Raw genomic sequence first — 20,343 nt, 5'->3', positions numbered from 1 at the left:
TGCAGTGGAGAAATGGGCGCTTTAATAATAGCCTGGGCAGCACTGACCACCCCTCTCAGGTGCCTGGATACATACTAAACCACCCAACCCTTGTAGTGATGTCCCTCGTCTGGACATTTTGCCTGGTAAGACAGCGGTTTTATTCACCGATTACAAGATCATGAAGTGCCTTCACTCCCCTGGAAAAGTGAAATGAAGTCACAGAAATGGAAAGGTGACTTTGGTGGCTCTGCCCCACTCCTGTGACGAAACTGGCCAAATGTAAACGGTACGGGATCCCCGTCCAATTAGTTTAAGACGCTAAATGATTGAATGATTTGTTCCTGGTTTGTTCATGACCAGCAGTAATTGTATGTTTTATGTCACTGGGTGGCTCACTGTGGCCCTCAGTGTCATTAATGGAGGGGAAAATGACAAATGTCAAGAGGGCCAGTCAGTTAAATTATATGTGTAATTCAAGGTCTGAATAAGCCTTTCACAATCCAGTTTACCTAGGATTTTTTTTTTCTTGTTTTTTAATAATAGTGGTTGATCTTATTATGAGATGCAATTTATGCACACACATACATACATAAATTTCATCTCATAATAATGTCAACAGCAAAATACAACCCAGTATCTCTGACTACTTTCCTTAAGTCACCAGAATCTCCAGTTTATTTTCCTTACTGGAGATTTTCCTCTTTACTTTCAAAATCTCCCGTTGGTGACCAGTTGTGTTTAAATTTAATGATTCAATTTTCACACTCGTCGTCTGATCACTGCCCATCATGGTTGAGTATATGCGAGTTCTCCCGTTAGGACAGACTTTTGTGCTTTTAACCATCACCCAGCCATGACAGGCGCCCGGGGAGTAGTGTGTGGGGATCTTGGTGGATTGGGATTTGAACCGGCAACCTTCTGATTAAGGGGCCGCATTCCCCAACCCCTAGGCCCCCACTGCCACTCACCTTCCATCACCGCTTAGTCCTTGCAGCAGACGGAGCCCATTATTATTTGTCATATGTGATGCTTGGCACTCAACAAAAAGTGTCCTCAGCATTTAACCGTCACCCTTGGTGAGCAGTGGGCACCATGACAGGCGCCGGGGGAGCAGCGTGTGGGGACGGTACCTTCATCAAGGCGTCCTCAGTGGCACCTCCATCCAAACCTGCGACTTTCTGAACACAAGTCCACTTCCCTAACTGCTAGACCACCGCATCAACTACGCAAGACTTAACGTCTCAGAATTACTAATGGATGTCTGTGGACCAATCAAAATACACCTAGTTCATAATGTCTTCTACATCAGACTTACAGATGACTGTTTCACAGGGAAAAGACTTTTAAAATCATGCTTCCTGTTATGTGCTGAATAGTCAGAGACACTGTTGATCTGAAGTGGAGATGTAAAAGTCCAGTGGCATGTCTGCTCCTTTTTCATTTCTTCTAAATGATTATAAGCTAACACACACACACACACAATAAAACAACAATAAAAGCGCATGTACGTAGCCAGTCTAGACTGCTCGGTTTTACTGCCCTGTGTAAAAGGTGCTTTAACCAGATCCGTCCCACATGCCAGGTGAGCGGTGTGACCTCTCGTCTCGCTCAGGCCGCTGCGCGCCGGGCGTCTGCAAGAACGGGGCCACGTGTGTCAACCTCCTGGTGGGCGGCTTCAAGTGCGAGTGTCCGGCCGGAGGCTACGAGAAGCCCTACTGCAGGATGACAACGCGCAGCTTCCCCCCGCAGACCTTCCTCACCTTCAAGGGTCTCCGCCAGCGCTTCCACTTCACCCTCGCCCTCGCGTAAGTACACATCATGGGACAGAATATCCATACAGTAATAGATCAATAATAATAGAGTATTGATTCATTGGTTTGGTATTGATTTATCCAACTGTGAGTTAAGATCTTTAAACCTGTGTGAGAAAAACTTTTTTTTTTCTCAGCTTTGTGAAGATATGATCAAAATCTGCTCAACTGTCAAGAATGGATATATCACTATTGTGATTGTGGGCCTTACATTGAAATATTATTCTGCGATTTCCAGCCCTAGTCACAGTGCAGAACGCCATATCCATAATATATTCATCATTCGTATTATCAGCCTTCCCTCTCGTTCGTATGACATCTCCGCTGCTTTTAGTGGGATCTTCGTTCTGTGATGCGTAGTAGACCAGAAGCCCTCGGGTTCCATCTGCCATTGTCTGCTGCCCCGTGCTCTTGGTCTGTAAGGGGCATTTACTGTTGCTCCGGGAGGGACAGGGGCGAGAGCAGCAGCCAATTACAGACGCACAGACGCTGGAGGGACATGGAGTCCTTGCGTAACGCCGGACGCGAACCGTCTGATTTCATTAGCGTTATTGGCCGGACTCTCCGCCCCTCATTATAGACGGGCTGGAGTGAGTCCTCGTGCCGGACCACCTTCACCCCCCTACTTCCAACGGGATGAAGGTAGCTACGGACTTGGATCGGAAGAGAGCTGCCACAACCAATTGGCTGTCAGCTGGATTGATTTTTGTCCTGTTTCTCCTTGATTTTCTTTCTGTTGAGAATGTAGCTCTGGAGACATATTATCCACGTCTTTATCTGCTTTTACTCAACCAAAGAATAGTCAACAGGTTGAATTTATTAATTGCGAGGCTTCTGATTCATAAGGCTGTGTTGCATATGATGACGCGTGTGGCTTTAGATGTGCGTCCTCTGTAGAATGTGGAGAGGATGGGTGTACTCTCTGTTGTGCGTTCTTGGTCGGTGAGGTGGCGTTGACTGTCTACGTGAGTTCCTCAGTGCACATCGAGGAACTATGGCCCCCAGAATGTGGCCCCTGGTGAGGAATGTGGTTGTCTTTATTATGGAGAGAATCACAGTGTGTAGAGTACAGTAATCAGAAAACTATAGGGTGGTAGTAGCCTAGTGACACTCGCCTATGAACCAGAAGACCCAGGTTCAAACCTCACTTACTACCATTGTGCCCCTGAGCAAGACCCTGAGTGGCTCCATCTGGTAAATGCTGTAAATGTTTGGACTCACAGCTTTAATGAACAGCCCTGACAATAACACTGGGTTTTTATGGTATTGGGCTCAGATTGCGCCGTTTTGGCGAGAGAAGCGTTCCGACCTGTTTTCTCTAACCTGCGTTACAGCGCTGAGAAACCGGAGACGCTTTAAAAGTGTGAGCGCCATGGTCGTGGCCCTGGAGCTGACCGAGATTGATCAGGTTCTTCCCCCCCGGGACTGAATTACCAGGCCAGCCACCACGTTGAACATTCCAGTGATGTCATGCTTTAATTTTTTTCCTTGCCCAGATTATAGATATTCTGCTCCTAAATTCTTCTTATTTGCAGGTTTGATTATTGAGCTTTTCAACAAATTGTAATACTGAGTAATGAGACCCAGTAATGAGATTCAGTAATGAGAAGAAGAGATTAAATTATTAAGCTTGTCATTAAACAGTAATAATCCTCGCTGCAGCACCCTGCCTCCCTGCTGGAGTGGTGTCTGCTCTCATCATGCAGCTCCTGGCCCCGCCCCTCAAAGGGCATCTCGCCGCGGGCCTTTTCTTCAAAACAAATGACTGCAGACGCATGCACGCAGACACACAGCTGGCAATAAAATACATAAAAACCTCCGCTTCTGATTCCACAGCGCTGACAGATGTTGTCCCAGCAGTGAGAATGTCTGGGGCGGGAAGTGACAGTTGAGACGTGTCCTCCATCTTAGGCTTTGTGCAGTGTGTGTGTGTGTGTGTGGGGGGGGGGGGGGTTCCCGGCATGTAACATCATGAGAGGAGGCTGGCGTGGTTCCGCGTCTCAGCATGTGTGGGAGCTGGTGAGCTCGGGTCAGGGCGGGGCACGCAGGACTCAGCCATGTGTTAAAATCTGTGTAACATGATGTAGCAGGACACACACTGACCTCCGCTGCTCCTGCACACTTCCTCTTTCTCTCCGACGCACCCAGTTGGAATTAGAATAACTCTCTCTCTCTCATCAGACTTGTGTCATCCAATTGGAATTAATTGGCCTTCTGCATGAATGGTGGTTTATGTAAGACATCATAAAAAATATATAAATACACTGGATCAGAGATGAGTTGTATTAAAAACATGCATGCACAGTGCTCCCTCGTACAAGGTGTTGTTTTTAAAAAAAAAATTTAGTATTAGAGAAATGGTGAAACTCTTTATTGATTAGCTCTGCACTGATTACATTTTTTTTTACGAAAAACTATGGTGTGCATTTAAAATCGAATCTGAACCACAAATTCATTTCAGTAAATTCAGTAAATTAGCAACTGTTAAAAATACTTTAGTCCAATCACTGACCAGATATTTAGACATCGTCTGGAACACGCTTGGTTTTTTTTGTGTTTGTGGAAGGTTGGTCGGTTAATTACTTTGTTGAGGTTGACCACTTCACAACTTACATAAGTGTTTTGATTTAAAAATGTGCAGTCTTTGGTGTATCTTTAGCTCATGATGTAGCTTTAGCTGATTATCTGTGTCGGATTTGATCATTTCTGACCACTCTTCTTCTACAGGGCATTTCCCATGGTGCATTCGTGTGTGTGTGTGTGTGTGTGTGTGTGTATATATAGATGGTAGTACAGTTTGAAATACAAATATATTCCAGGTTGTAATGGATGCTGTGGTCAAGCTTTCATGCTGGTGATCCATACAAACAGCATTTTTCTTGATGTTTAGAGTATGAGCCTGAAATAGAGAAGTAAGTGGAGCAGATTTGGCATGGAACTGTAAATGATCTTCTGCATGGGAGAAAAACACAGTAACTAGATCTTACTAAACCTTAACACGGTCATAGAACCAACACGTATTCAAAAACGCTGTTCCATAAATCAAAGCTTTCATTCTTCATGATCTGACTGTGGGGCTATTTTCAGAATCTGAAATGTATAGCATTATATATGTAATTGTGCTTAGATATATTTTAAGGAAAGGTTCTTATTTGAACCGTTTGGACTGAATCTAGAACCTGTTGTAGGACCTGTTGTAGGCCTGAATTATATTTTAAGTCCATCCCTGAAACCTTCCGTGTTCTCACAGGTTTGCCACCAGGGAACCCAACGGCTTGCTGCTGTACAATGGCCGCTTCAATGAGAAGCATGACTTCATCGCCGTGGAGATCATTAACCAGCAGATCCAGCTGACCTTCTCTGCAGGTACGTGGAGGAATGCAGGGTCAAAAGAAATGGCCCGTCTCAATAAACTCTCAAACGTTCCTGTTGGGAATGCTCCTGTCAGCATTTCATTCATGTAGAGGTAACCTAAATCTGGGAATTCTGTGGATACACAACCTGGGAGTTGACCTTTCAACCCTGCAGGTGAGACCAAGACAGCCGTGTCACCGTATATCCCCGGGGGCGTGAGTGACGGGCAGTGGCATGTGGTCCAGGTCCATTACTACAACAAGGTAAGCGCTGCCTTCATTTCTTTATTGATGAGAAACCAGAAGATTAAGTGTGTGTGTGTGTGTGTGTGTGTGTGTGTGTGTGTGTGTGTGTGTCCACCTGTGAATAACCGGTATTGAGTTTTTTCATGTACCCCGCCGTCCCGTCTCCCCGCTTCCGCTGTGTCACTGCTGTGACTCTGCAGTAATAGTCGTGTGCAGTGGGCGGAGCTCCAGACACTGTGGGTGGGGGGGTATGTAAAAATAACTACATCAGAATAGACTCGCTACGACTGTTGCACCGGATTACAGTCTGCATCGTCTGTAGATATCGGACAAACGTTGTGGCCAATATAAAAAATGATCAGTTCATGATTTTACCTAATTCTCCCCTTCGAATTGTGCAAAGATTGGGACGAGTGATCAACATAAATGTAAGTTTTGAAGTGTAGTTTAGCTCATGCCAAATCATTTAGCATCTTAAAGGCAGTACTTGCGGTGGCAAACCACGTACATTGACACTGGACACCGTTCCTCGGCTGGACTCGGTCCCAGCAGGACCCAAACGCAGGAGAAGTTTTGCCATTCGAATTTTTAAATTCCATATCAATCAGGCAGGACTCGGCGACAACCCCGCAATGTTTCTCACCCCTTCCTCCTTCACACTCACAGGATGTGACATTTCAGGCATTCAGGAAGTCACTTTGCATCATAAAGCTTGTTGCCAGGCAACCCCCCCAGAGTGTGCATATTCTATTCAGGGTTGGTGATAATAGGACCACCGTAGATTCCAGAACTTTCTTTTTTTAGCACATAGGTCCCCAACTTTTAACACTTGGAGAGAATGCTCAGTGAGAAATATAATGCACTTGAATTAATAATGTAGAATGATCCAGTGTTTAATCTTGATGAGCACGTTTTCATTTTCAATTCGCCTTTGATTCAAATCAGAGCTGCCCAGCTTGACTGGGCGGGGCCGGGGGCGGGGTCTGAGGTCTGCTGCGCCTCACGGCCCTTTGCGTTGAGGGGAGTCTTCTGTATATTTGAAAAGTGCCTTTGAGGGGAGGAGGGAGTGTGGAGAATGGCAATGACCACAGGCTTTGTGCTGCAGTCATCCTCACTGAGGAACGATCAGGCCCTGAATGCCGCTGCCCCATGGTCATGGCCTTCCAGCTTCACTCATCAGCCAGGGAGCGAAAAGAAATCAGGAAGAACGTGAGATGGGGCCTTTACTCTGACGGTTTTAGCCGTTTGGGCGAGTTGCTGTTGGTTCCTATGGTCTGGCCGTCAATCACAGAACATTTCCATTCCGTCGATCCCTTATTAGCCCCGTCATCTTGGGGTCACGTTGGTCACCTCCAAACTCCTGAGTAAATATCTGCTGTCTAGTCCGCGTTTTGTCGAGGGAAGACGGGCTCCTGAGGGGAATTCGAGTCTGCAGCCATGACTGATGGGCCAGTGAGGACGGGCCAGGCGTGCACCAGCCAAGAGCCACGGCTCAACACCAAGGTCACGCAAAAACAAAAAAACAAGCCGGCCAAGACCTGTTTCGGTGCAGAATCCGTACAAATGGCCGTATCCAGTTTTTGTGACATCTGAAAATGGCCACAATGGGCTGCTGTAGGAACATGGCGAATTTCCCTCATGGACTTTTCTGCTCTAAACATAAAACTGGATTGTTACAGAACTGACATTTCAATCGCAATCGATTAGTCATAGAGGCGTGTAACATTTCTCTGTTTGTTGTAACGAGCTCTTCATTCGCTGCAGCCAGCCTGACTCGGCGTGCCGTCATTCCTTGGTTCCGTGTCATTAGGTGCCTCCGGACGTGCTGATAAAAGTGAATTGATTGAGAACCCCTGGGAAACTGTGTCCTCCACCCCATCACAGAAGTCACAAGATAATCAGTGTGCGAATACAACCACCATGCCTGTAGATGGCACTGTACAGCGGGGTACTTTGAATTACTGCTTGGCTTTTATTTACTCTGCCTAAAATCGCAAAACAGGACAGACCAAAATGGAATTAAAAAATGCATGGAATTAAAAAAATGCATGGAGAAGATACTGGATCCAGTTCTCTTTTCTGGAATGGCTTTCCAGGGACAGGCTCCCATCTTAAAAGTCACATAAAGGTGATAAGTTTTGTCACTCGTCGAGTAACTCATGTCTTAGTCTGAGTGTAAGGAGTAAATGACCTTATCTACCTGAAATCAGTGGAGCTAATATACTGAAAGCAATGACTGCTGATTTGATTTGGGGTGGCAGAGATTTGCTCAGAGATTTGCATCTCCAGTGGCATGGACAGCATGACCAATGCATGTGGGGAGAACTTTTTTATAACCTGCAAACATGTCCCATGCGTCCCATTTAACAAGAAGCTACTAACCAGTGAGATGGTTAACATGTTGGCTCTGAACGTAATTATTTTGCTTAATTATAGCTCAATTTTATTATATACAAAATGGAGAAACCACTGGGCTAGAATATGCAGTGAATATAGAAATGTTGGAGCTCAGTGTGTGTGTCTGTGTGTGTGATACTCTGTCTGACTTCTCCGGATGGGCAGTTCAAGCTGAACCAGGGTTGTGACCTTTGCTGAAAAGAAACATTATTCTCCGTGCCGCTGACCCCTGCTTTATCCGCTGATCTCCTCCCCTCTCTGCGAAAAGGAGGCTTTGTCACACGGTGGCGGTTTCACTGTCTTACACCGCAAGGCTTTCAGAATGTATGCTTTGTGTGTGGAAGACCTGCTGTGGACCGGCACACACTCTTATTCTTTCAAGCATAAATATAATTCTAGAACTAAACCAACTTCAGATGTTCCTAAAATAGTTTATATGAAAAGTGTCACATCACAGAGGTACAGGACATTTATTTTTTTTAAAGAAAGCAAATGCATAATAATGCGAAACAGAACAATGTTCTCAGTAACATGGAACAGTCAACACCACATCACTGATGAAAAAAGCTCAACAGAGACTACATTTCCTGTGGAGGCTTCTCAGAGGAACCATTGAGAGCATCCTGACCAGCTGCATCACTGTCTGGTACGGCAACTGTAACACTTCTGACCGCATTAGCCTACAGAGGATAGTGAAGACTGTGAAGATAGTGAAGAGAACATCATTGGGGTGCCTCTGCCCCCACTACTGACACATTTCACAAACGCAGCATCCATAAGGCCTGCAGCATCGTGCAGGACCCCTCACACCCCTCACATAGACATTTCACATGATACTGCAGCATCAGAGCCAGATCTGCCAGGTTGAGGAACAGTTTTTACCCCCAGGCTGTCCGGCTCCTCAATATGTTGCCCACAGGAACATCCACATCACCTCAACCACATCTGAAGCCCTAAACCATCTACAGATGATTCTTCTCCCTCCCAAAGTGCACATTACAAACTGAACATCAGTACTGCAGTTTAATCTTTAATCTTACTACCTCACACTAAGCATTTCACTGCATATCACACCGTGTTTGTGTATGTGACAAATAAAATTTGAATTTTGAAATAGGCTGCTATGTTATGGTCATCATATAATTTCATATCACTACTACTGCCATTATTGTCATAGCATATCATATACCACATACACTCATTGCTGCTACTGGTTTGTCTAATTTGTCTCGACCTGTCTCAACTAGTCACTTTAGTTTAAATAGAAAATCTTTTATCATTTAGAACAATGCATATCGCTCCTCATTACAACCACGTCCAGAAAGACCCTTTGATTGTGTTGTCTTTAGATAAATGGTGAAGTCTTGAGACAGTTTTAATTTGACACAATCCTATTTTTAGTCTGACAGATGTATTATGTGTGTGTGTGTGTGTGTGTGTGTGTGTGTGTGTGCTCATTGTGCTCATGCTCAGCTTATGTCTTTGCTTGTTTAGAGGGAGTTGGGAGGCTAGGGCTCGGTGCCAGACTGGAACTCCTCATTTCCTGTCTGTTGCACTTCGTCTGTCCACCTGGATTCCACACACACACACACACACACACACACACACACACGGGTTGGGGGTGGGGTTTTAGCAGCGACAGGGTGTGTGCCTGGGCCAGCGTGAAATTTATTCACTTCATCTTTGGCTTGTTCTTCTCCAGAAACATATTTACATTTATAAGGTCATTACAGCAGAAAACTGCCAATATCTGCCAGATAAACATGGGTATAAGCCAGATATTTATCTTCTTTACTGTTTACAGAGTATAACAGTATAAGAGCAGTACGATAATAATTCTCTCTCTCCTCTTCTCTTAGCCCATCCTGAACCAGGCCGGCCTTCCCCAGGGTCCATCTGACCAGAAGGTGGCCGTGGTGACTGTGGACAACTGCGACACATCTGTGGCCCTCAGATTCGGTCACATGATTGGAAACTACTCCTGCTCAGCCCAGGGAAGCCAATCGGGATCCAAGAAGTAAGAAACCAGCTGGGGAATTTTTGGGGGTCCTGGAGCGCTGGAATTAACTGTTCAGATAATTGTCATGCCAACACCAAGTCCTCTTGTTCTCCCGAGCTGGAGACCCTGCTGCTGCTGCTGCTGATGATGATGATGATGATGATGTTTGAACCCTCCTTCCACAGGAAGTTTACTGCTTGTAATGCTGCTTTGTGTTCTCTGCTAAAAGCCATTGTATGAGTGAAGTGTCCTCTTGTCTTTGGCTTGTGGAGGTCTTTAGATCTGACCGGCCCACTGCTCCTGGGCGGGGTCCCGAAACTGCCTGAGGATTTCCCAGTGCAGAATCGGCAGTTTGTGGGCTGCATGAAGGACCTGCGCATTGACGACCGCCACATAGACATGGCCAGCTTCATCGCCAACAACGGCACTCTGCCCGGTACTGAGCTTCTCCACTCTCATTACCACCTCAGAAAAAATAGTGATCTCAACAAATATTACCATCATTTACAGTCAACCTCAGCCACAATTGTCCTTAATTGAAACACCCACCAAGTGATCATTTGAACAACTGTACTGCATACTGTAAACCTGTTCTTATAATCAGAGGTGTGCTAATGGAAAACAAAGAAAATAGGCAAGATACAGAACTGATAGACATCTTGACTTTTACTTTTAACTATCCTGTACAAATATGAACAATAAATGACTTAAGGAGGTTGTCCAAAATTTCATGACATATACATTTACATTTATCAGACGCCCTTATCCAGAGCGACTTACAGTAGTTACAGGGACTGTCCCCCCCTGGAGACACTCAGCGTTAAGTGTCTTTGTCAGGGACACAATGGTAGTTAGTGGGATTTGAACCTGGGTCTTCTGGTTCATAGGTGAGTGTGTTACCAACTAGGCTACTACCATCCGAGAACATTTTATTACTTATCTAGACCTTTACGTTTACATAATCTATAAACATAAATCCATCCATACATACACCCACTTACCGACTGCGCTAATAAGACAGATATCCATTACTTTTTCCCAGGATGCTCAGCCAAGAGGCACTTCTGCAGCACCAGTCCCTGCATGAACGGGGGCACTTGTGTTAATCTCTGGGGTTCCTTCAGCTGTGACTGCCCCCTGGGCTTCGGTGGCCGGAACTGCGAGAAAGGTGAGCGAAGCCTGCAGTGGTCACTCAGGGGTCAGAGGTCACTCTTATCCAGAGCAGCTTACCTTCAGTAATGAGCGGAGCTGTCTTCTCTCAGGTGACTGAGGTAGTTGCGATGTGGGTGTGTAACTACATTTACAGACAAATGGGACTTTAACCACCAGAGTAATGACACAATAACATCTACACACTTTGTTCTTTTTTAAGTAGAGGGATGAGTTGGTGCCAACTTGTCATCAAAGAGATTTTTTCTTATTTATTGTCACTCTGCTGAGATAAAAGTCTTCCCTGCTGAGACAGAACATGCTGAACGTTGCTGCTCTCATGACGCTGGTGGTCCTGCGTGCTTTGGGTTGTGTTGAGATGGGGTGAAAAGGGGAAATATTTTGTCACCCACTTTTTTGTAACAACAAAAAAGTTTTTTTTTAGTTGTCTTCCATTTACTGTTTGCATGAAAGCTTGTTTTGCCCCAGTTGAGTAGAATGTTCTGGCAGCTCAGGATCAGATGGCGGGTGCATCATCCTCCTCCTTTGTCCCTCATCCTCCTCCTGTCTGATTTTCCCATGATTCACACAGTGATGCCCAACCCTCAGCGTTTCCAGGGGAACAGCTTGTTGCTGTGGAGTAACCTGGCCATGGTGGTGACGGTGCCCTGGCAGGCGGAGCTCATGTTCCGCACACGGCAGCCCAGCTCCACCCTCCTGCACGTCACTGCCGGACAGCACCATAACCTCACACTGCAGGTATATACACACACTAACACACAAACTCTACCCTGGATGCCAAGCTGTTCATCCACACACACACACACGTCATAACCTCACACAGCAGCTCTTCACACACCTCCACCAGACACACACACCCACACACACACTCAAGCATGACCTGCAGACTCCCTCCTCATCACCACAAGACTGCGTGAAACGATTCACACAGATCAAGCGAAACCTCCTGGAAGTTTAAAGCTGGTTCATCTTACACTCTCAAAAGTTTTTACCACCAAAATAGGATTTTTGTAGCAGAGTGCCACCTATTGGTTGTACGAGGTATGTTTAGATGAATGTTTAGATTAATATTTAATATGCAGAACAAAAGCAACTTGGAGTCGCAGGCTGTCCCTTTCAGGCTGAGCATCTGTTGTCGAACCTTGTTACGCCCTCTCAGCTCCGGCAGCGCAGGCTGGTGCTGCTGCTGCAGCGCGGCGAGGACTCCACCCTGTCGCAACTGGACGAGGTCGCGGTGAACGACGGAGACTGGCACCACGTGCGCATGGAGCTGCGTCTGGCGGCAGGGGGCGGCGGAGCTGTACACACAGCCACGCTGTCCCTCGATCACGGCCTCTACGTGGTGAGGAATCAAGAATTCACAATTAAATATGTAAAACCTACACTGCATGAACAAGGCAGAGAAATGAAGTGCGGGTGTGGTCAGTATCAACTGGGGTCTGTAAAGCTATTAATCTGCACTGAATCGCTGTGACCCCAGATCCACCTTCTCACTGCTCGTGCCAGAGGATCAGCTGTCATTTTAAAATGAAGAAGGCTCGATCTGACTGTCTGTGCAGAGACGGGTTGTGTTATGATCTGTGTGTGGTGTTTGCGTGGATGCAGGCCAGTATGGACGTGGAGGGTAAATTGAAGGGCGCCAAGCTGAAGACCCTCAGCGTGGGGGGCGTTGTTGGGGCGAACGGGAAAGTGGCACAGGGTTTCCGAGGCTGCATACAGGTACAAGCATGATCACTGCATCAACTGTGTGTGTGTGTGTGTGTGTTAACATGCTCTTTGCTCCTCAGGGCTTGAGTGTGGGTGAAAGCTCCTCGTCTCTCAGCTTGTCTCAGGCCCGTAAGATGAATGTGGAGCAGGGCTGCAGTCTGGCTGATCCCTGCCTGTCCAGCCCCTGCCCCCCCAACAGCTACTGCAGCGATGACTGGGACAGCTACTCCTGTACCTGCCTCACAGGTGTGTGTGTGTGTGTGTACAGTTTGGGGTATTATAGTTCATGGTATCTAATGGTATCAGGACAGTGGTAGTGGCAGTGGTGGCCTAGCAGTTAAGGAAGCTGATTCTTAATCAGAAGGTTGCTGATACGAATCCTGAACCGCAGAGGGGCCACTGAGGTCCGCTTGATCAAGGTACCGTCCCCACACCCTGCTCCCCGGGCGCCTTTCATGGGTTAAAAGCAGAGGACTCATTTTATTGTGTCACCGTGTGCTGTGCTGCAGTGTCTCACAATGGCAATAACTTCACTTTCAGGATAGCTCGTATACATTTTGTAGAATGTCTGCACTGGTGATTTAACTCCTATATCTTGCGTGTGACAGGTTACTATGGCCGTAACTGTACAGATGCATGCATGCTGAACCCCTGTGAGCACCAATCAGCATGTAGCAGGAAGTCTGGCTCCTCCAATGGCTACATCTGCGAATGTTCGAGCAACTACTTCGGCCATTACTGTGAAAAAAAGTGAGCAGTTCCACCTTAATAAAGAATGTGAAATGTTGCGACACTGGCCCCTTAAATGTGAGACAGGCGTGTCTTCTCTGCCTCTTGGCTGTTCTATCATACGTCAAAGTGCTTTAATTTCTCATAAGGCTCATACGTCTATAATTAATTTCTTTATGTGTCAGGACTGACTTGCCATGTCCCCGAGGCTGGTGGGGACATAAGACGTGTGGCCCGTGTGACTGTAAGACCGACAAGGGCTTTGACACTGACTGCAACAAGACCACCGGAGAGTGCCGCTGCAAGGTGAGACTACACATCTGTTAGCAGCACACACACACACACACACACACACATAGAGGGACTCAGAACTCAGAAGTGCCATGACAGGAATTCTCTTCTCCTTCTCACCCCTTCAGGATAATTATTATCGTCCCGATGGCAGTGACTCCTGTCTGCTGTGTGACTGCTACCCTGTGGGCTCGTTTTCTCGGGCGTGCGACAGGGAGACTGGCCACTGCCAGTGTAAGCCTGGGGTCATCGGACGTCAGTGTGACCGCTGTGACAACCCGTTCGCTGAGGTCTCAGTCAGTGGCTGCGAGGGTAAGGATGAGCAATGCCACAGACTCATGTTGTATGTCATCCCTCCAGTTTACCCAGTGACAGGAATTTGGTGGATATGCCCGTTTTCAGGATGAAAACTGATATTTCAGACGCTCATCAATGTCCGTCAACATGAGTCTAGATGACTTCCATCAGTTAAATAAGATGACAGTCACCGCTGTTTTTTTGCACAGTTCTCTGTTAACAAGTCCCTCCGGTAATCAGGGACCAGTCTATGTTGAGCTTTGAATTTTATAAGCAGAACTTTACAGTCGATGTGAAAATTTTACCAGTCGCCAATGCAGTGAAGACAGAATCGGTGTGACATGTTCATATTTTCCTGTTCCAGTTGGGATTCTTGCAGGATTGCAGGAGCATTTTGAACTTGTTGGAGGTTCCTGAGAGATGATGCCGGGCATCCAATAAGTAGAGAATTACAGCCCATTCTTAACATTACAAATGCATGTACCAGCACATGTACATCTTCAGTGAACTGTAGAATATCGCAGTATTTACAGTATCACAATACACACCCCTAATAGTAAGTGTAATATTACATAATATTTGAATAATAATATTGAAATATTAGGTAGGTGAAAGGAAGCACTCATACAAATATTACTTATGTGATTGTCAAAGGACAGATCGCTGTCAGTTGTGACAGCCCTTGGTTGTACACATGGTGGTTCGAGTTCTAGTTGAAACGAAGCAACATTTCTCCGGAACCTGGTGCTACGTGTATCATTTAAGCAAAGTTACATACTGACATAAACTGCACATGTGCGACACAGACAAACCGGGCTACCAAATGTGCAAGATTACAGTTAAATCAAACAAAACATGTAGGCAATAAAGAAGAGCGCCACACAGCACTAGGAACCAGTGAAATAAATACGAAGGTGCCGAGTAGAAAATATTGCAAATACTGCTGTAATAGAAATGTGGTAAGAGATATGTTCTGTGTGTGTGTGTGTGTGTGTTTGTCAGTTCAGAAAGTCCCTGAGAGTTCAGGTGTCTGGTGGCCTGTGGGATGAAGCTGCTGCAAGTCTGGCAGTGAGGCCCGAATGCTCTGCCGTGATAGGAGGACCATCAATATTTACTAAGAAGTCAGACAGATTCCTTCTGGCAGCTGTAGAAACAATATTTCAGTCTTTTTAGAATTTAAGATGATGAAGTTGCTCTTCCACAGTTTAGATAATTTGGTTTCTTGTCTGCATCTGACTGAGATGTACATTTGTGTTTTATCTGCAACAGAGGAAATTGATATTATGCTGGCAAATGATATGCTGTGGTGTTTACTCGTGGACTGAACAACCAATCCAGCTCTAATTCCAAAAGGATCCAGTATAGAGCAGCATGTTATAGCTCTAAAGGCCTTTAAAAGAGTTTAGTTATTACTGTTCTATTCTCCAAGGTTGTGAGTTTGAGTCCCAGCTCTGGGATGTTTGTGTTAGGTGTGAGTGTGTGATTGAATGGTGTGCTCTGTGCTAAGTAGTGAGTTTTATACATTTATATTCTGAGCTCTCGCTGCCTCTCTTTCTCTCTCTCAGTGATCTATGACAGCTGTCCCCAGGCCATAGAGGCAGGTATTTGGTGGCCCAGAACCAAGTTTGGTCTGCCGGCTGCGGTTCCCTGTCCTAAGGGCTCTGTCGGTACGTCACCAAGCCTTTTTATTTATTTTTTTGGATCATTTCTGATGGGCAGTTTAAAACTCTCTCTCTCTTTCTCTCAGGAACGGCTATTCGGCACTGTGATGAACACAAAGGCTGGCTGCCACCAAATCTCTTCAACTGCACTTCCGTCTCCTTCATCAAACTCAAGACCCTGGTCTGTACCTCGTATCAGCCTGCAGACAAAATCACTGTCTTTTTTCCCGTCTGTGATCCGAGTTTCATATTTGTGTTGAACAGGCGGATCTTCTGGCTCGTAACAAATCACTCCTGCAGTCAGATAAGGTCCATCAGACAGCCACCCTGCTAGCCAATGCCACAGAGCACACAAAAGTGTACTATGGTAGTGACGTGAAGGTGGCCTACCACCTCACCCAGAGCCTGCTGCAGCACGAGAGCAGACAGCACGGGTTCAGCCTGACGGCCACACAGGACGTTCACTTCAACCAGGTACTAAAAATAAAGCTCCCAGGGTCGTCCTGTTTGTGTATAGATCATAATTTTGTCATTTCCGATTCATTTGGTGCAATTACAAATCAGGCAGCTCCACCTAGTGGTGGTATTGGTCTGTTGATCTTAAAAACGATCCATGAAATAATCAGGAGTATTTTTGGATAATTGAGGCATGAGAAAGGAGTGTTTTCAAAGGCATAGATTGTAATTTACATCATTTTTTTCTTCCCTGTTATCCCGCCTCCTCTCTCTCTTTCCCCCTCCACTCGTCGTGTTCTCCCACTCTGTGTCTCCACCACAGAACCTGATGCAGGTGGCCAGTGTCATCTTGTCAGCAGAGATGCAGCCTCACTGGGAGCTGATCCAGCAGACAGAGGGCGGCACGGCGGCGCTGCTCCGTCAGTACGAGGAGTACACCAACACCCTGGCCCAGAACATGAGGAAGACCTACCTGAGCCCTTTCACCATAGTCACTCCTAACATAGGTATACTGAAACTGCACGTGGTGATATTTAATTGATACAGGGACATCAAGGATCAATACTTTTTTATACAAATTTTCTTTGGTGAGGCCAGCAGAGGTGAGAGTCAGCATGTGATTACAACCTCCATTCCTGTAGATGGTGCTGTACTGCTAGGAACATTGAATTACTGCTAGGCATTTCAGACAGTCCGATCACAGCATATATAGTGATTGATCCTTGCCAATACTCACCCCTAGCACTGAAACCTCACTCACTACCATTGTGTCCCTGAGCAAGACACTTAACCCTGAGTGTCTCCAGGGGGGACTGTCCCTGTAACAGTCACGTCAGTGATTGTAAGGCGCTTTGGATAAGGGCGTCTGATAAATGTAAAAAGTAAATTTGTAAAAAAAAAAATGGGGGTTACTAAATTATGCTGTTACTAATGTATTTAGGATTTTTCAAAGAAAGTAACTGTTGTGGACCCTGGACACTTTTATTCCAGTCATCTCCATTGATCGCCTGAACAAAATGAACTTTGCTGGTGCCAAGCTGCCCCGCTACCAATCTCTAAGGGGACCCCGGCCGCTCGACCTGGAGACTGCCGTTACACTTCCCGACTCCGTGTTTGTCCCCGCACCGGAGGTCAAAGGTCACTGGCATGGTGACACGTTCCTGGACCCTGCAAGAAACCAGACAGCCAATAGGAAGCGGCGTCACCCAGACGAGCGTGAGCAGGACGCCATCGCCAGTGTCATCATCTTCCACAGCCTGGCGACGCTCCTGCCGGAACGCTATGACCCGGACAAGAGGAGCCTGAGGTGAGAAAGTCGCGTCATGTCAGTAGCATTAAATTAAATCAAGTTGAAATGGGGTCAAAAATTGGGCTGGACCTAATGTTTAATGTCATTTTGAGAACAATTAATTACGACATGAGAAGTAAACAAATTGGGCTCAAATTCAGTAATGTGGGAACTGAATACAAATGTGGTCTTTGAAAAGCAAAAATCTTATTTTTATTACATATGAATATTTTTGTAATACTGATATGCAATACTCTTGTGTTTTGAATAATTTTCTTGTTGAAATTGCAGCAATCTGTAATAATAATAATAATTATTATTATTATTTACATTTACAGCATTTTTATCAGACGCATTTATCAGACGCCCTTATCCAGAGCGACTTACAATCAGTAGTTACAGGGACATTCCTCCCCGGAGCAAGGGTTAAGTGTCTTGCTCAGGGACACAGTTGGAAGTTGAACCTGGGTCTTCTGGTTCATAGGCGAGTGTGTTACCCATTATTAGGCTACTACCACCCCATAATATTATTATTATATCTAACTGTTAGCTATTCCTCTTCTTTTTTTGTTTGAAATATCACATTCAAAACCACATAATCTGTCAACATTGAGTGGTGACATTTGAAAATGTCGTCTATATGGGTTTCATGGGAGGTGTAATACATTAAACTCTAGAATGGCTTATTTCAGACAGTAATGTAATCAAATTTTCAGTAGAAACACACACTTTAAGTATGCCATAAACAGGAATGCAAAAAAAGCTCAATATATACGGATAGAAATACAAATTTTATAAGGCACATTATCCATCTCTCTCTACATGTTTGTTTTGCGTGTGTGTGCGTGTTCAGAGTTCCTAAGCGTCCGGTCATCAACACTCCAGTGGTGAGCATCACGGTGCACGACAATGAGGAGCTGCTGCAGCACACACTAGACAAGCCAATCACAGTGCAGTTCCGTCTGGTCACTACAGAGGAGCGCTCCAAACCGATCTGTGTGTTCTGGAACCACTCCATACAGTGAGTCATTCACACACACACACACACACACACACACAAGCTTAAACCCAACAGTGCGAGTAAGGAGTACGCCGTGTGTTTGTGTGTGTTTGTGTGTGTTTGTGTGTGTTTGTGTGTGTGTGTGTGTGTGTGTGTGTGTGTGTGTGTGTTTGTGTGTGTGTGTGTAGGACCGGCACAGCCAGTGGGAGCGGGGGCTGGTCTGCTAAAGGCTGTGAAGTAGTGTTCAGGAACAACACGCACATCAGCTGCCAGTGCTACCACATGACCAGCTTCGCTGTGCTCATGGACGTCTCCAGGAGAGAGGTGAGAGCCTCAAATCTCCCAGCATGCATCAGTTTTTGCATGACCCTGCGTTCGTCTGACCGGGTGATAAGGGTGGTAGCCACCCAGGGTGGTAGTAGCCTAGTGGTAACACACTCGCCTGTGAACCAGAAGACCCAGGTTCAAATCCCAATTACTACCATTGTGTCCCTGAGCAAGACACTTAACCCTGAGTGTCTCCAGGGGGGGGACTGTCCCTGTAACTACTGATTGTAAGTCGCTCTGGATAAGGGCGTCTGGTAAATGCTGTAAATGTAAATGTAAATCAGGGCTTCCCTATATAAACCAGTCATGATGGAATCTGGAACACTGGGACGATGAAGCTGATAATGTCTTTAATTCTATTGTGGTTCATAGGAGGCTGATTAATTCAAAACTGCAGTAGATGCAGTTATTGTGTGGTTTTAGTAATGTAATAAATACTTATAATAAACACTAATCAAAGATTTATCATTTACAGTAAATATTAGAGGATGTAGAGCCAAATTCTCCCGTCCTGTTTCAGAATGGAGAGATCCTGCCGGTGCGGCTGGTGACGTGGAGCACGGTGGGGGTGACACTGGGCTTCCTCTTCCTCACCATCCTCTTCCTCTTCTGCCTGAGGGCCATGCACAGCAACAAGACCAGCATCATCAGCAACGCGGCCTTCGCCCTCTTCATCGCCGAGCTCATCTTCATCCTGGGAATCAACCAGGCAGACAACCCGGTGAAATCTTCATCCTCATTTTCCTCCTTACGTCTTTCAGGCTTGATATTAAACGATATATCCAGATTACTGATGAATGATTACTAATACAGCATTGATGGTTAAAGGACAGTGTCATTGATGTCTGAACTGTCCCCTCTGTCCCCCTCTCTCTTCTGTAGTTCCTGTGTACGGTCATCGCCATCCTCCTGCATTTCTTCTACATGTGTGGCTTCTCATGGCTCTTCCTGGAGGGGCTGCATGTGTACCGCATGCTGAGCGAGGTTCGCGACATCAACTACGGCCCCATGCGCTTCTACTACATGATTGGTTGGGGTGTACCGGCCTTTATCACAGGTCTGTGCGCACACACACACACACATTCATATTTATATGGTTTTGGGTGGGGGGCAAGACCATAAATCTTCATTAAAGTATTAAGCCGTCTACCCTGTGTTGTTTACTTTGTGGCGTGTGACGCAGGCCTGGCTGTAGGGTTGGACCCTGAGGGTTATGGGAACCCAGATTTCTGCTGGCTGTCCATATATGACACTCTCATATGGAGCTTTGCGGGACCCATCGCTTTAGTGGTTTCTGTGAGTACCGGCCGCCCATCATGTTTTCACACACCGCAATACACATGATCACACACATACACACACACTCACACACCCTTCTTTACATCTGTTTCAGTCTACAGCTATAAACCAACCATGGTATTTATATTTTTTTATTGGTCAAGAGATTTACATAAGTTGTTGCGATCCAAGTTGTTCTGCTCTGACAGGCAGATCTGAATTTGACAAAATCAAGCATTAAGTGAACAAAATAAAATAAAGGAACTTCAATTCAAATTCGAATAATAATTCTATTTTCTTCCAGACATGTCGCTCTAGAGATGCAATGTGTTTAGTCTGGGAGAGAAAGAG

General features: G+C 45.8%; 1 protein-coding gene across 2 annotated transcripts in view; it reads left to right on the top strand.

Moving 5' to 3' along the window:
* Positions 1-20,343, top strand: part of celsr2 (cadherin, EGF LAG seven-pass G-type receptor 2) — a 44,122-nt gene that overhangs the window by 18,083 nt on the left and 5,696 nt on the right. For both annotated transcript variants that reach the window (XM_028998034.1, XM_028998033.1), the window contains exons 3-25: positions 1,565-1,787; positions 5,044-5,159; positions 5,322-5,410; positions 9,649-9,806; positions 10,061-10,224; positions 10,831-10,956; positions 11,530-11,696; positions 12,118-12,300; positions 12,564-12,677; positions 12,746-12,911; positions 13,274-13,415; positions 13,580-13,700; positions 13,814-13,997; positions 15,548-15,649; positions 15,730-15,824; positions 15,908-16,117; positions 16,422-16,605; positions 17,090-17,405; positions 18,241-18,408; positions 18,576-18,711; positions 19,235-19,435; positions 19,597-19,771; positions 19,898-20,010. In XM_028998034.1, the coding sequence (XP_028853867.1) occupies positions 1,565-1,787; positions 5,044-5,159; positions 5,322-5,410; positions 9,649-9,806; positions 10,061-10,224; positions 10,831-10,956; positions 11,530-11,696; positions 12,118-12,300; positions 12,564-12,677; positions 12,746-12,911; positions 13,274-13,415; positions 13,580-13,700; positions 13,814-13,997; positions 15,548-15,649; positions 15,730-15,824; positions 15,908-16,117; positions 16,422-16,605; positions 17,090-17,405; positions 18,241-18,408; positions 18,576-18,711; positions 19,235-19,435; positions 19,597-19,771; positions 19,898-20,010 (3,653 nt within the window). The remainder of the gene's footprint in view (positions 1-1,564; positions 1,788-5,043; positions 5,160-5,321; positions 5,411-9,648; positions 9,807-10,060; positions 10,225-10,830; positions 10,957-11,529; positions 11,697-12,117; positions 12,301-12,563; positions 12,678-12,745; positions 12,912-13,273; positions 13,416-13,579; positions 13,701-13,813; positions 13,998-15,547; positions 15,650-15,729; positions 15,825-15,907; positions 16,118-16,421; positions 16,606-17,089; positions 17,406-18,240; positions 18,409-18,575; positions 18,712-19,234; positions 19,436-19,596; positions 19,772-19,897; positions 20,011-20,343) is intronic.

This window comes from Denticeps clupeoides, chromosome 12, assembly GCF_900700375.1.
Source record: "Denticeps clupeoides chromosome 12, fDenClu1.1, whole genome shotgun sequence".
Lineage (NCBI taxonomy): Eukaryota > Metazoa > Chordata > Actinopteri > Clupeiformes > Denticipitidae > Denticeps > Denticeps clupeoides.
Note: the sequence above shows the minus strand (reverse complement) of the source record. Positions and strands in the feature narration are given on the sequence as shown.